Consider the following 14,234-nt stretch of genomic DNA (forward strand, 5'->3'; position numbering starts at 1 on the left):
ATTTAATGACATAGATTCTCATATTAGGATTGAAGAAATAAACAATAAAAGTATCCTAACACGCTCGGTCTTAAAACTTAATATTACAAAAGGAATAGTCTTCTCCACATCTTACTACTTGTGTAGCAAAATTTACCTTTCTCCAACTATTGTTAAAATACTTTAACTTTCAGCTCAAATTCCTTCCTGTTAACCAGCTCAAAGATGCAAATGTCACCGAGTTTAATCTTACATCCCGATAGAAAGGCACTAACTCCTTTACCGAGTCTCATGCCATTTTTATTCAAATTGTAGCCAACAGCCCATTCTTTACCGTCAGAAGCTTGAATTTTGAAATTCTCCGACCGCCTTGGTAGGTACTTCTTAGAGAATGATTTTGGTATAGGCTGTGCAAAGAAGAAGAAACACATTCTTATACAAAGAAAGAAAAGGTATATACAAAAACACTGAAAACAAGGGAAAGTATGAGAGTCTGAAATAATATTCAACAACTCACCACATATTTAGAATTCACATATGATGGTCTCATTTTAACTCTGAAGAAAGGATGGTTCGACTTAAAAGAACGGACTGCCTGAAGCTTTAATTGAGCGCGTATGAATTTCCTTGTGTTCATGTATTTCATTGAATGACCTCCATCTACATTTAAGCAATCAAAATATGTTATTCAGAATCTATGGCATGGGAATGACTAGTCGGTTAGTTTGAAAGACTTACTAGAAGAGTGGTGACAAACTGCCACGCGGTTACCATCTTCACCTTTTCTCAGCACTTGACTGGACTCTCCAGCATTGTTGGAGTCATTGAAGTAGTGAATCTCATTACAGCTCATATCAAATATAACAACGTAAAACTGAGATTCACCATCATAGGTAAAAACCAAAAAATGCCCAACATCAATATAATGTCGCTCCATGAATTCCTGCCACCCTTTTCCCAACCAAACATTACCATCCACTTCTCTCAGTTTAACCCGCGAAACTGCACCACTAGGAACCTTTAAGTTTACAACATTTGGCAGTCGCTTCCCATGGTTACTAATGAACCTTTTCGGGATCTCCTGCAAGGTGCACAGACATCAAGTAATAAGCGGGCATTTCTAAGATTAATTTGTTTGACATCATTGCTCAGATTTGATCGTAAATGACAAGGTATGCCAACTGCAAGAAACGGTTCTGTTTTGAGTGTAACGTTACATTGCCGGTTAAGTGGTCATAGTTGCAACAGAAAAACTAAGAGTTTCTATTGGCAGATGACTGAGAAAAGAAATTAGCAGATGTCTGGTTGCAGACATGGGGTAGTTTTGGTTTCTCAATGCCTGCAAACAAAATGCAGATTTGTTGCTTCCATTTTCTTGTGCATCAAACAATTAAGACATGGTCTATTATGTCTAGCTAGCTATGGTTTTTGGGAGTTGATCATGCAGATCAGTTTGGATTTGATTGGGGACTTTTTGCCATATATTTTTATGTCATATAGGTTAATTGGTAGTATTCTCTTAAAATTCTCTGAGGGAATCATATATATGATCAGCCTAGTTCATAGTATTATTAAGTTAAACTTCCGCATCCAACTCAATACTATTTTGGCAATAAGTGGAGTAGCCCCGAATTTATTCATTTTCATTCAGGGCTTTAGATACCCGACATGGGATTAAAAATCTCAACAGACACTATCGGGCATTAATGAAACAGTATTTCTGTTAGGCCTTTATTCAAAGTAGGTCATTACATATCCTCCTCATTGGCGGCAAAAGGATGCGCAATATGGTTTTCGAGTTTTGGATCACCATCTCAGTTCTATTGAAACCTCCCAATACCATATAGTAGTGTACATATGCAACAACAATGAATATTGATTTCAGTGCGTGGGAGTTTTATAAATTTAAAATCCACTTTTGACGTGATAGAAATACTCCAGTGAGAAAATATTCATAGAATTTCATCCTCCGCCTCATTTCCAATGTAAAAATACTCGCGAAACAAAGAAGATGCAACAGAAGAATCAGAATGTTTCCATAACTTATCCAATACATTAACCATACATATATCTAACAATTTCACCTAACCAACTCCTAATGGATTTTTTTCCCTACGTATCTTAAATAGGCAGATAATCCAAAATTTTGCTACAGTTAATCACGTCATGTTTACATTATCACCAAGAAAGGCAAAAAGATTGATTTTTTATCTCGAGAACAATTACGTAACTTAACGACAAACAATCCAATTCGATCACTTTAAGCACAAGCATTACAATGTCTCTAGCTAATTTCCTACAAAATGAGCTAACATGAGTCCTTTCCTAGTCCCATCTAGTTCATTTTATATAATAAACTTCACATTCTCATATGTTGAATTCAGTAACCAAACAAACAGAGGACTTTGAAATTATAGAAACATCCCAGACAAAAAACAAGATACTATAAAGTAATTAATGTTCCATGCACAGAGAAAGAAAATAGGTTGAAACTACTGATGCTGAAGAAAAGAGGAGGTGAAATTCTTACAAGTTGTCCGCCTTGAATGATGGAAGAGCTTATAATCTTAAAGAAAGATGGCCCCTTCTCCTCTGAACCACCCGGCTTAGTAATATGTTCTTGGTGTTTCTTTGAACCATGCTGCATTTTGGATGGGTAAAGAAGTTGCAGGATGTGATAAGTTTTTTAACTTCAGAAGACGAACAAATTAAGAGCAAACAACAACAGTAAGGCCACAAGCCCCCAACAACAAATCACAAATGGTTTTGTGGTTTTTTGACTTTTGACCATAGGACAAAAACAAAGGCTTATCACCAGCATTTGGCGTGTGTGTTGTCAAGCTGATGAAAACAGTACTGCACGTACTACTGCAGAAGGGCTATAACTCTAGTACTTAATTGTTAACTTGAATGTAAAGCTCAAATACAAGTATCTTTTCCACATTTGTACTGAAACTTCACCTGCCAACCAGACTAACCCGTACATGCATGGCACGTATCTTTTCCACATTTCACATTTGTACTAACTACTAAACCAAAAACACAATAAATAAATAAAACTTCCATCCAATTTGTTTTTCTTTAGTTTTGTGATTAAATTCGGAAAGTCTAACACACAGAGTCATAGACTCATAGTGCTGGAGGCATTATTTGTGATGTTAAGAAAATTGATATGTAACTATGTAAGGCTAGATGAGAGGCTTTATGGTGTATTATTTATGCGGGAATGATCATTTGTAAATTAAGGAAGAAATGCAAAAGAGGGCTGATCGATCGACATAGTTGAATTGCTTAATGTTCACAGAAGTACAACTCAAGTGCACAATATGGCTGAGGCCCTTTAGTTTTCAAGTGAAGATTAGAGTTGAAGGTCACGTTGCTGTAACCTTTCGTTAATGTTTTATGAGGAAAAAGGCACTTCAAATTAAATTAATTCTTCGAAATTAATTACTAACATATTTTTTTTTCGATAAAATTACTAGATGACATCTAGCTTGTTGAGTTGATGTAATTTCCTTTCATCATTTTCAGTGTTCCACCTTTTAGCAGGTGGTCTTAAATATAATTTTTCATTTCGATCTCAAACATCCCAGAGAGTTATTTATGCTAAACTAAAAACAAACATGCATGATCATTGATCGAGCGAAAAACTACCTTCAATAATATCCAAATAAGTCTTTAGACTGTTTAGAGTAAAACAACAGATTCTACCTGCACTAAAAAGGAAATATAGACAATAACATAAGCCTAACACAAGTTGATCGAAGAGGGAACCTCTGCCCACAAGTTAGGCAGGCGTTAATTACAATTACAATATAATAAGGAATTACAATATGTTAAGCTTCAGCACAGCATCCTCCTTGTTTATAAGCTCAAAGGCACAGATGTCTCCAAGTTTAACACCACTTTCCCTTATAAATTTAGCTAACCCTCTACACATTCTCATGTGAGTGTTATTCAGATTGCATCCAACTTGCCATTTCCTTCTCTCACTTGAAGCCTGAATAGTTAAACTGTCTAACCCCTCTGGCAAGTACTTCTTGGAGAATTTTTTGGGTATTGGCTGCAAAACGAAAAAGGAAAATAAAACGCCATTTAGTCATTTACACATTGTACGTGTTCACAAATTCTATAACATTGTGGTTTGACATGGTATTCAAACTTCGGCTTGTTAGAGGTCACGTTTAAGACTTTAAGTTATTGCCAACTGATTTCAGCTTTGGCACCTTGTTAAGTTACCATTTACTCTAAGCAAGTAATAAACAAATTTTCCTCAGCTCTTTGATATATGATTTTGTATGCTATATTAAGGCACATAGTTTACAAGATTTAATGAAGGTGTGTTACAAAGTCTTAAAGGAAACAACTATAAACCAAGGTGCTCACCATGTAGATACCATTCACATAGGAAGGCTGCATGTAAATTATGAAGTAAGGATAGCTTGATTTGAATGAACCAGCTATTTGAATAGATCCATCTTTCGCTTGACTTTTCAGTCGTCTCTTCATCATCAAAGCTTCTTTATGTGAATATTTTTTGGCAATTGAATCATCTTCACCTGCATTTAACAAACACAGTAATGGTAATTATTGGATATCCAGAGCATCATGTGAAAAGTAAAAAACAACTAAATTGGAGTTTGATATATATGCTTACTAGAAGGATAGTCAGTAATTTCCTTGCGCTTTCTAGATTCTCCGGCATTGTAGAGAATCTCATTACCACTCATATCAAATATCAGAACACAAAATTGAGATTTTCCATCATACTTAAAAACTAAAAAATGCCCTACATCAATAGAGTATTGCTCCATGAATTCTTGCCAACCTTTTTGAAACCAAAGAATGCCATCCACTTCTTCCAATTCAATACGCGAAAGTGCACCAGTAGGAACTTTTAAGTCTACAATATATGGAAGACTCTTACCCAGTTTTTGAATAATGAACTTGTTCGGGATCCCCTGCATGCACACTCATTAAGTAACCTTTATTTTTATGACTGTATAGTAGACATTATAGCATGAAGTTACTGCACCTTAGAATATTCATGGAATCATGATCGAGTTCACTTCTATAGTATTATTTAGGTAAACTTTTTTTTTGAATATATATACCGACTCAATTGCTATTATACAAACCTAGCTAGCTAGCTCCGATCCCAGTACGGTATACTAGTTATTCCATTGTCGGCCTGATTTCCATGTGAATATCCTTAAGAAGCAAAGATGAATCAGAATGTTTCAGCAACAAATAACTTCTTCTCAGAGCTTCCTACCATGCGTTTACCAATAGTCCAATACATAATGCATATCTAGACATGAGTTCACTTAACATATTCCTATGGAATACTTTACTATAAGTTTTTAGCATTATCACTAATTCTGTATCTCAAAGAAATACTCAGATTTTCCATTTGATCTACTTAAGCACAAACATAACAGTATGTACTTAGACTATACTGATTAAGATTGGAACTAGAGATGCAAGTAATATGTGCTAAAAGTTAACAAAGAACGAACATGAATTCTTTCCTCCTAAGTCCCATCCAATCATTTCATATACTATAAACTTCACATCCTTAAAGCTCAAATATAATTAGTAGCCAATAACAAACAAAATTTTAACATTAACACTATACAATGAGGACTTGATTCATTATAAAATTATCACAATTAAAAATGAAAACCAAGATATCAAACTATTAAGTTCCACACAGAAAAAAAAACAATTCGAATAAGGAAGCGGGTTGAAATTCTTACAAGTTGTCGATCATTTATGATGGAAGAGTTAATAATCTTAAAAAAAGATGACTCCTTTCTTGTGATCTGTTCTTGGGTTTTCTTTTGGTGCATCATTTTGTTATGGATGATCAAGAACTTAGTATGTATTTTCTTAATTTGTGAAGAACAAAGAGCAAATGGTATTAGTCCTCAAATGGCTTTTATGGATTTTGGCCTGTGCTTCTTTAGCTTTGTGGATTTGTACGTAGTACATAAACACGTGGATTGAATGTAGGCACTGATTTAGTTTGTAGTGATGTTCTGTTTCATGCAGAAGGACTATAGTATCTCTAGTACTACTAGAACTGCTACCCTGCACCATCCAATTCATCAGAAATTGAAACTGGCCAGTTACTTGCGGTCAACTTCATGTTTCTGAAGAAGGAAAAATATTTTCATTTGTTTTGACTTTGCTTCCAAATGACTTGTGAACAAAGCCACAACAAGAAATGGTTAACTATGGACCTTTGGACTTTGGTCCTTGACTATTAAGGCAAAAGTGGACTGGCCTGATGAGCTAGCTTCCAACAAGAAAAATAAGTGGACTGGCTTGTGTTTTTAAGTTAGTAAAAGATGAAGGAGTCTTGTGTCGTGTCATCATCATCTGCACAATGATCAGGACTAGAACATTAAACCAGCTTCAAAGCATCAAACCTTTGTACTTCATGATGAAGATGGAATGCACTTTTTAAGGTATCACACTCATTAAAGAAGAAAGAAACCTAATTTGGAGAAACTTCACTGTCCACGGTTTATCACACATGACTATTATATCTGCACTACAATCTCCGATATCTTTCTTACAGGTTTACCTTTTGTATATACGTACCATAAGTACCAAGCCCCAACCACATTTTTGTGCTACGAAACGTAAGGAAAGATTGAACTGTGAATTCATTTCCATTTTATATTGCCATTTGGTCAGGTACTTACACCATCTTAAAAGTTTAGATACTGTAGCTAACAAGACTGGCCAACTTAAGCGCAGGCCACACTGCCACAGGGTACTCACACAATGAAACAATGAGTAGGTCATTGTGATTAACTCTATGCTATCAATATCGGATTAACTAGCTTTTGAACCCGTCCTACGAACGGGTGTCAAAATGTTTTTTTTTCTTATAATTTGAAAAAAAACATATATTTTTATTTTCGTTTTAATGTATGAGTAAAAAAATATATTAATATTATATTTATCTATTAACTTTTACTTATGATAAATCAGAGATCATACTAAAAGCTATTTTATTTTCAATAACTTAGTGATAGCGAAAAGACAAACTATATATGTGCTTTTATATTAAGTTGTTCTGAAAATTATTTGCAACTATGTAGAACTATGAGATATGATCGAATATTATATTGATCACTCATCTAAATTTCTTGCAACATGAAAAACTCACTCTCAATAAAATAAAAAAAAATAAAAAAAATAAACCACATTTAATAATAAAACCCTTCTACTTCATTTTGTTGTTCAACAATAGAATTTTGATTGGAGTTTTGTGAGAATGCCCGATGAGGCAAAGATCAAATTCAAGCTACTGGAATAGCAAAACATTCCAATCATATGAAAATAGATATGACACACAATATTTTAAATGCAAAACTATACTTGTCGAGGCATTTCCACTACATATCCAAACATTATACTTTAAGGTTATATCAAATGAATTTGCATACAGTTTTCGATTTCTTGTTAATTATTCTTTGAGCTTAATTCAATGCATTTGCATACAATTTTCGATTTTCTATTAATTATTTTTTGAGGTTAATTCAATGCATTTGCATCCAATTTTCAGTTAATTATTCTTTAAGGTTAGTTCAATGCATTTTCATCCAATTTTTCGATTTATTGTTAATTATTCTTTGAGATTAATTCAATATATTTATATCCAATTTTTCGTTACTTATTCTTTGAGGTTAGTTCAACACATTTTCATCCAGTTTTATGATTTCTTGTTAATTATTCTTTGAGGTTAGTTAAATGCAATTTCATCAAGTTTCCAATTTCCCATTAATTATTCTTTGAGGTTAGTTCCATGCAGTTGCAACCAATTTTTTTATTTATTGTTAATTATTTTTTAGATTAATTCCTTACATTTGCATCTAGTTTTCAATTTCCCGTTAATTCGATGCATATGCATCCTATTTTTTATTTCATTTTAATTACTGTTTGAGCTTAATTCGATGTAGTTGCATCCAGCTTTCGATTCTTATTAATTATTCTATGAGGTCAGTTCAATGCATTTGTATCCCGTTTTCGATTTTTCGTTAGTTCATTGTATTTGCGATTATACATCTGGTTTCTGATTTCATGTTAGTTAATGATTCTTTGAGATTAGCTCGATGTCGTTACATCCAATTTCTGATTTTTCGTTAATTATTATTTGAGGTTAGTTCGATGTATTTGCATCCAGTTTTCGATTTCCCATTAATAGTTTGTTGAGATTAGTTCGATGCATTTGCATCAAGTTTCTAATTTCCCATTAATTGTTCTTTGAGGTTAGTTCGATGCATTTTTATCCAGTTTTCGATTTTTCGTTAATTATTCTTTGAGGTTAGTTCGATGTATTGGCCTCCAGTTTCTAATTTACTATTAATTATTCTCTGAGGCTAGTTCAATGTGTTTTCGTCCATTTTTCTATTTATCGTTAATTATTCTTTGAGGTTAGTTACATGCATTTGCATCTAGTTTCTGATTTTCCGTTAATTATTCATTGTGTTTAGGTCAATGAATTTGCATTCATGTTCTAATTTTCCATTAATTATTCTTTGAGGTTAGTTCGTTACATTTGCATCAAGTTTCTCGATTTCTCTTTAATAATTCTTTGAGGTTAGTTCGATAAATTTGTTTCAGTCTCCGATTTCCCACGATTTTTCGTTAGTTATTCGTTGAGGTTGGTTCAATGCAGTTGCATCTAGTTTATGATTTTCTATTAATTATTATTTGATATTAGCTCAATGCATTTGCATCAAGTTTCCGTTTCCCTGTTAGTTATTAATTTGAGGGTAGTTTAATGCATTTGCATCTGGTTTTTTATTTCCCGTTAATTATCCAAGGCGGTGTGTAATACCTACACACCAACTTCTATTGATCCTTATGTAGTATCTTTGCAAACATGACATTAAAAAAATTATACATGATTCACTTTATGGGATCATCAAAGTTTATTTAGTTTTCAATTTCTCGTTAATTATTCTTCGAGGTTTATTTTCAATGCATTTGTATCCAATTTCCGATTCCCCGTGAATTATTCTTTGAAGTTAGTTCAATGCATTTGCATACAATTGTTTGCTATGGTGAAATTTATTGGAATTGGTGAAATTGATTAACGATATGATATGATTGGATAAAGTCCGAACTAAATTGAAGACTCGGTTGAATAAGCGTCGCATTTTGCTTGACCAAGTAAGTTAATTTAAAAATTGAGTTGGTTGGAAGCTTCTGTCGAATAAATAATGCATCTAACCTCTTTCAATAATATATTGTTTGCTTTGTGTTGCTCTGAATTAAAAAATGTTTTTGATTAGAAGTTGGTTTCTACGTATTAATGTTTTGGATTAAAAGTTGGTTTATGTCCTTTTGTCTACTATAATATTGTTTAGCCTATTTTTTTTATATAGATTACATTTTATTCTGTATATATTATTATATAGCCTATTGTCTGTTTAAAATTATTTGTTCATTCGTTGTACTATTGTCGTTGTATCTTCACTCTTTTACTATGCAGTGATAAATTATGTGTTATAGAGATACACCATGGGAGATTAATACCCCATTACAAATCAATTGGTTAGTTAAATTATCTGTGTTTTTTCCGAAGACGATGCGTTGAATCTCTTGACTGCTGATTTTGGAAGCATTTCTCGATCATCTTTAGCAACAACTCCTGCAGCTCTGGCCACTGAATTAGTGATATGATTACTTAATACATACTATATATGGATATCCAATTGGAACCCCAAATGTGTGTGCATTTTTTGCTGCAAGAAGACAGGCCAATAATTTGACTAAATGTGTTGGTGAGTTTTCTAAGGGTGATTATGGGGTCTAGGATACAGGACAAAACTATTGCTTTTATAGGGGATTCTTTAGGAAGGCCACATTTTCAATCACTTATAGTACGTATGGTTATGGTTACTGGGGGTGAAGAGATCCCAGATGTTCACAATATTAAAAGCAATTATGGCATGGCCTCGTCAAAGCTCGTGGTGCTATTCATAGACATCCTGATGGTTGGGCTTATCGGTTCCCGAGCAGCAAGACGGACATTCTTTATTACTCGTCGCTTACTGGTGGAAGTAAGTAATACTGCGGTTAGTGAGTTGAAAACATTTGTCTGATATATTTACAATCTAGTTGGTCTCCAAGGATAGTTGATACTGTCAAATACAATTCACACCAAAACAAAGTCAAATACATTTGACACCATGTTGATCGTTATATAATCAGGGAGAAAACAATGCTAAGGTGAAGACACCAGTAAAATTCGAAGTCTCTTCCGAGTTGTCGGGTTAAAAAGCGCTCAAATTGGTGACTTATTACAAAATACCAATTAAGCAAAGGCATGAAAGTATGATGATATTGAGAGATTGGAAACGACCAAATATCACATTTTGATTACTGATAAAAAAACTGAGTATGCCCTGCATCTCGATCGTCCAGCGACATTCTTATGCGGCTAACTACACACGTTTGATGTCTTGGCACTGATTATAGGGCATCATTAGAATAGTGGTAATTTGATGTCTTGGCACTGATTACAGGGCATCATTGTAATAGTGGTAAGCTAGCAGGCAACCGCTGGGTGATGTATGTTGATGGTAGGCCTAACACTGATAAGAAAATGGTAGAAATGGTGCAAAAATTTTCAATAGGGATTGGAAATTTGGAACACTTAGGGACATGTGATAATAGCACTCCATTGGCTGGTGGAAGTGAGGTCCTGCAAGATGATTCTAATGACCCTATTACTGAGAACACCATATTATTGCGATATTGGATATTACTGTTGTATCTAAGCTAAAAGATGAAGGCCACTTATCAAAGTACAACATTAGACCTAAATAGGGTATGTAGGTGCCTACCTGGGATTCCTGATACTTGGAACGAACTCCTAAGTGCACAATTGTAGGCTATCTAACACCCAGTCTTGCTAGTCCCTGATCAAACAAAAACACTAAACAATTTAGTCACACCCAACCAACTATTCAATACAGCTTCTAGTCCTTCCAGATTGATGCGGAGCCACACCGATATTCTATAATCTCACAGAGGGAAACTTTTTCTCGCAATTTCAACTCTAGAATTTAATAAGATGCATGGAAGATAAACTTGAAGGCAGGGAAGTCTCACGTCTTGGATTATGCGTTATTTGTTGCTGCGAATCGGTTGTTGCATTCCCCAATCGGTTGTTGCATATCATCTTTAGTGTTCGAGCGGATGTTCCCATTCCTCATTGTTGCCCACTGCCTATACCTACTTATATAACAAACGTAATGATAAGAAACATATATGCTCTCAGGGATTCAAGGATAGTGTCTGCCATTATTGGTTAAACTAACAAATTAGCGAATGGAAGATTGTAGTTTGTAAGTATAGAAGCCTATGATTAGAAAACTGTTTGTATATTCGGTGAAACTAACAAAAGTAGAATGAGGGAGGTTAGCTTTAGGACTCTTATTCTACTTACGCCCTTGTTTATTTCCAATTTTTTAGGATGTTTCCAACTTTATTTGCGATTTTATAGTTTTTTTTTTAAAGTAAAACAAAAAATTCTTTTTTCACTCCTACTTTTTCGTAATTAGCTATTACACGTGGACACTCTAGAAACGCTTCCTTAATTGAAGAGGGGAGAGCTATAATATATATAGAGAGATTGGCCGATTAATTGCGTATCGCTCGTAAACTGATTAGTTTTTACCGATTTTTTTACTTTTTCTCACCGAACCGATTTAATCACCAAATTGATCGATTAATCGGCCAAGATGACCGATTTCTCGCTGAACCGAGAAAAAAAATTATTAAAAATATCGGTTTCCATCCAAAAAAATATGTAAAATCAACGAATTAGATTCTTAAACCGTATTAATAATAATATAAACCAATCAATACACAAAGCTAAGAGTTTACTTATTTTCACCTCATTAATGAAAGTTAAATATACAAATTATTGTATTATCTCTCAAATAAATATTATCGCTTCTCAATCCCTTTATTCCTTTAAATATTTAAAGTAATTTTTGTGTTTGACATATATGTAGTACTCCAAAATTGAGCTAGTTAGATATGATTATGAGAATTTGATATTTTTTGTTGTATCTCGGATTACTGTTTAGAAATATTTGGTATGATTATACTAATATATATTTTGAAAACATCAAATATATACATCCGATATAACTGATTAATCACCGATTAACCGATTAATCGCATATCGCTACTCAACCGATTAGTTTCGAAAACCAATTTTAATTGCTTAGGATTATCTAAGTAGCATAGACCGTTTAATTGGGTGGTTTTAGACTTTTAGTTTTGTTTTTTTACCAAGAAGGGATGAGCAGCTTAAGATTCTCAGAAATTGGAAAATGTAGCAACCCAACTCTTGTCGCAATTGAGAAGGAAATAAACAATACGAGCAGCATAAAGTACCCAAAAGTGTTCTAAGAAATAATATTACAAGAAGTCTGTCCGTTTTCTATTGCTTGTTTAAATGGTTCCGTATCTCTCGTAGTATTGCAAACGATATGATGCTGTAACTTTTCGTGCAAATTAAATTTGCTGGTTTATCAGCTCAGACAGATTCACTAACGCCCTTACTAATTCTCAAAGCATTGCCATTCAAATAGTATTTCAAAGGCCATTCTCTACCATCTGAAGTTTGAAATTTGAAATTCTCCAACCTCTTTGGTAGGTACTTCTTCAAGAATGAGTATGACGTCTAATGATCTAATCATAATCCCATAATTTTATAAAAAAACAGCCTATTCTGCTAGATTCTTTGAAAAGGTCGTGCTGCAGCCACATGTACGTATTCCATGGGCTAGATGGTTCTGGCAATCTGGTGTCTAACACATTGTAGTTGCGGCATGCATTCCCGCTTTAAAGAGTCCTCTGTTAGGAAACTATACTAGGTCCAAGTTCACCTTGTATTCTGCTTTCTGTGTATAAGGTGCAACCTGCGCTCACATATAGTGTGTATAGGGCGCGACTTGCGCCTCAAGCTTTCGAGATGTCCAATAGCGAGAGCGCGACCCGTGCCCTTCTCTAGCCTAAACAGAGCGCGACCCGCGCCCTGTGTTTCTCAAGCCACCGAATTGTGTTGTTTCCTATTTTGTAAACTCTATATAAACAATTGTAATCTCTTTAGAATTCAATCAAGTAAATATACACTGAATTGAATTGAATCCTTTGGTTTGACATGGTATCGAAGCCAAACCATTGAAATCCGCTGCATTGAATCCTTGAATCTTAAATCCATTATTGAATTCTTGAATCTTAAACCCTTCTCACAAAGTTTTATTTTTTTTTTATTTTATTCAAAAACCTAAATCGTTTTTTTCTGCAATGGCTGAATCTGACAACAATTCTTCAAGCATCATTCATCACCACTACACCCCACAAGACAACCCAGCGTTCCCAAAAACTGTTCCATTAGATGAGTCCAACTATACCATCTGGGTTCCTCTCATGCGGATGCGGATTGGAGCAAGGGGAAAGCTTGGTTATTTGACTGGCGCAAAGGTTGAACCGCTTATGAATTCATCCGAATATGAAGTTTGGGCAACAAATAATGAAAATGTAAAAATCTGGCTTATTGATTCTATGGAGATTTCTCTTATGAACCGTTATATTCATCTTCCTACTGCAAAAGATATTTGGGAGGCTGTGGAGAAGACCTTCTATGATGACTCTGATGAAACTCGAATTTTTGAATTGAATACGAAGTGTTTTGAAGCGAAGCAGAATGGGACACTTATTCCTTCCTATTACAACGAATTGGTGGCTATGTTCTAGGAGATTGATCAGAGGGTGACCTCCCAGAATAACAGTGTTGAAGCTGTAGTCCATGAAACTTCCACGATGTCCAGAATGCATGTTCATATGTTTTTATGTGGCCTAGATCAGGAGTATGATCGGGTGCGTGGAGAGATCCTTCGAAAAGAACCTAAATTTTTCTTGGAACAAAGCTATGCTTACATTCGTAAGGTACAATCTGAGAAACAGGCTATGGGGTGCTCTGTATCAACTGAATCCTCTGTCATGGCTGTTCATAGCAAGACAACTCCTCCAATTTTTTTTGGTCCTCCACGGTCCGCCATCCTAAAGGTAAATCAAATCCTTGGGCAGATAAAAAATGCGGTGTTTGCGAAGACTTGGGCCATAACAAGGAGAGATATTATGAAGTGATTGGTTATCCTGATTGGTGGGACTTCTTGAAGAAGCCACGAAAGAATTTAAGCAAGGCCGCC

At 34.5% G+C, this 14,234-nt stretch overlaps 4 protein-coding genes across 4 annotated transcripts; 2 read left to right on the forward strand and 2 right to left on the reverse strand.

The window, feature by feature from the left end:
• On the reverse strand, window positions 1-2,693 carry LOC147483762 (B3 domain-containing transcription factor VRN1-like). The gene is made up of 4 exons (XM_086580541.1): window positions 2,510-2,693; window positions 718-1,060; window positions 497-639; window positions 1-386 (listed from the first exon to the last, which is right to left on the reverse strand). Exons 1-4 carry the CDS (start codon window positions 2,624-2,626, stop codon window positions 153-155), a joined length of 837 nt encoding a protein of 278 aa, XP_086436667.1. The 5' UTR covers window positions 2,627-2,693; the 3' UTR covers window positions 1-152.
• A 1,112-nt stretch (window positions 2,694-3,805) lies between these two features.
• LOC147483763 (B3 domain-containing transcription factor VRN1-like) lies at window positions 3,806-6,031 on the reverse strand. The gene is made up of 4 exons (XM_086579636.1): window positions 5,739-6,031; window positions 4,637-4,940; window positions 4,366-4,538; window positions 3,806-4,042 (listed from the first exon to the last, which is right to left on the reverse strand). Exons 1-4 carry the CDS (start codon window positions 5,832-5,834, stop codon window positions 3,806-3,808), a joined length of 810 nt encoding a protein of 269 aa, XP_086435762.1. The 5' UTR covers window positions 5,835-6,031.
• Window positions 6,032-9,806: 3,775 nt separating this feature from the next.
• On the forward strand, window positions 9,807-10,789 carry LOC147483764 (protein trichome birefringence-like 16). The gene is made up of 3 exons (XM_086579637.1): window positions 9,807-10,064; window positions 10,216-10,276; window positions 10,530-10,789. Exons 1-3 carry the CDS (start codon window positions 9,807-9,809, stop codon window positions 10,787-10,789), a joined length of 579 nt encoding a protein of 192 aa, XP_086435763.1.
• A 2,540-nt stretch (window positions 10,790-13,329) lies between these two features.
• LOC147483765 (uncharacterized) lies at window positions 13,330-13,779 on the forward strand. Its single transcript, XM_086579638.1, has one exon. The coding sequence runs from the start codon at window positions 13,330-13,332 to the stop codon at window positions 13,777-13,779; it is 450 nt and encodes a 149-aa protein (XP_086435764.1).
• Window positions 13,780-14,234: the final 455 nt, after the last annotated feature.

This window comes from Coptis chinensis, chromosome 8 (genome assembly GCF_015680905.1).
Source record: "Coptis chinensis isolate HL-2020 chromosome 8, ASM1568090v1, whole genome shotgun sequence".
Classification (NCBI taxonomy): domain Eukaryota; kingdom Viridiplantae; phylum Streptophyta; class Magnoliopsida; order Ranunculales; family Ranunculaceae; genus Coptis; species Coptis chinensis.

What these genes read in the sequence shown, in the direction of transcription:
- LOC147483765 (XM_086579638.1), top strand. Translation starts at nt 13,330, where the DNA reads ATGGCTGAATCTGACAACAATTCTTCAAGCATCATTCATCACCACTAC.
- LOC147483764 (XM_086579637.1), top strand. Translation starts at nt 9,807, where the DNA reads ATGGGGTCTAGGATACAGGACAAAACTATTGCTTTTATAGGGGATTCT. An exon ending in CTCGTCGCTTACTGGTGGAA is followed by an intron (nt 10,065 to 10,215) that starts GTAAGTAATACT and finishes TTATATAATCAG; the next exon opens with GGAGAAAACAATGCTAAGGT. An exon ending in AGTCTCTTCCGAGTTGTCGG is followed by an intron (nt 10,277 to 10,529) that starts GTTAAAAAGCGC and finishes CACTGATTACAG; the next exon opens with GGCATCATTGTAATAGTGGT.
- LOC147483762 (XM_086580541.1), bottom strand. Translation starts at nt 2,626, where the DNA reads ATGCAGCATGGTTCAAAGAAACACCAAGAACATATTACTAAGCCGGGT. An exon ending in TCATTCAAGGCGGACAACTT is followed by an intron (nt 1,061 to 2,509) that starts GTAAGAATTTCA and finishes TGCACCTTGCAG; the next exon opens with GAGATCCCGAAAAGGTTCAT. An exon ending in ATGTGAATTCTAAATATGTG is followed by an intron (nt 387 to 496) that starts GTGAGTTGTTGA and finishes TTCTTTGCACAG; the next exon opens with CCTATACCAAAATCATTCTC.
- LOC147483763 (XM_086579636.1), bottom strand. Translation starts at nt 5,834, where the DNA reads ATGATGCACCAAAAGAAAACCCAAGAACAGATCACAAGAAAGGAGTCA. An exon ending in TCATAAATGATCGACAACTT is followed by an intron (nt 4,941 to 5,738) that starts GTAAGAATTTCA and finishes GTGTGCATGCAG; the next exon opens with GGGATCCCGAACAAGTTCAT. An exon ending in AATTACTGACTATCCTTCTA is followed by an intron (nt 4,539 to 4,636) that starts GTAAGCATATAT and finishes TGTTAAATGCAG; the next exon opens with GTGAAGATGATTCAATTGCC.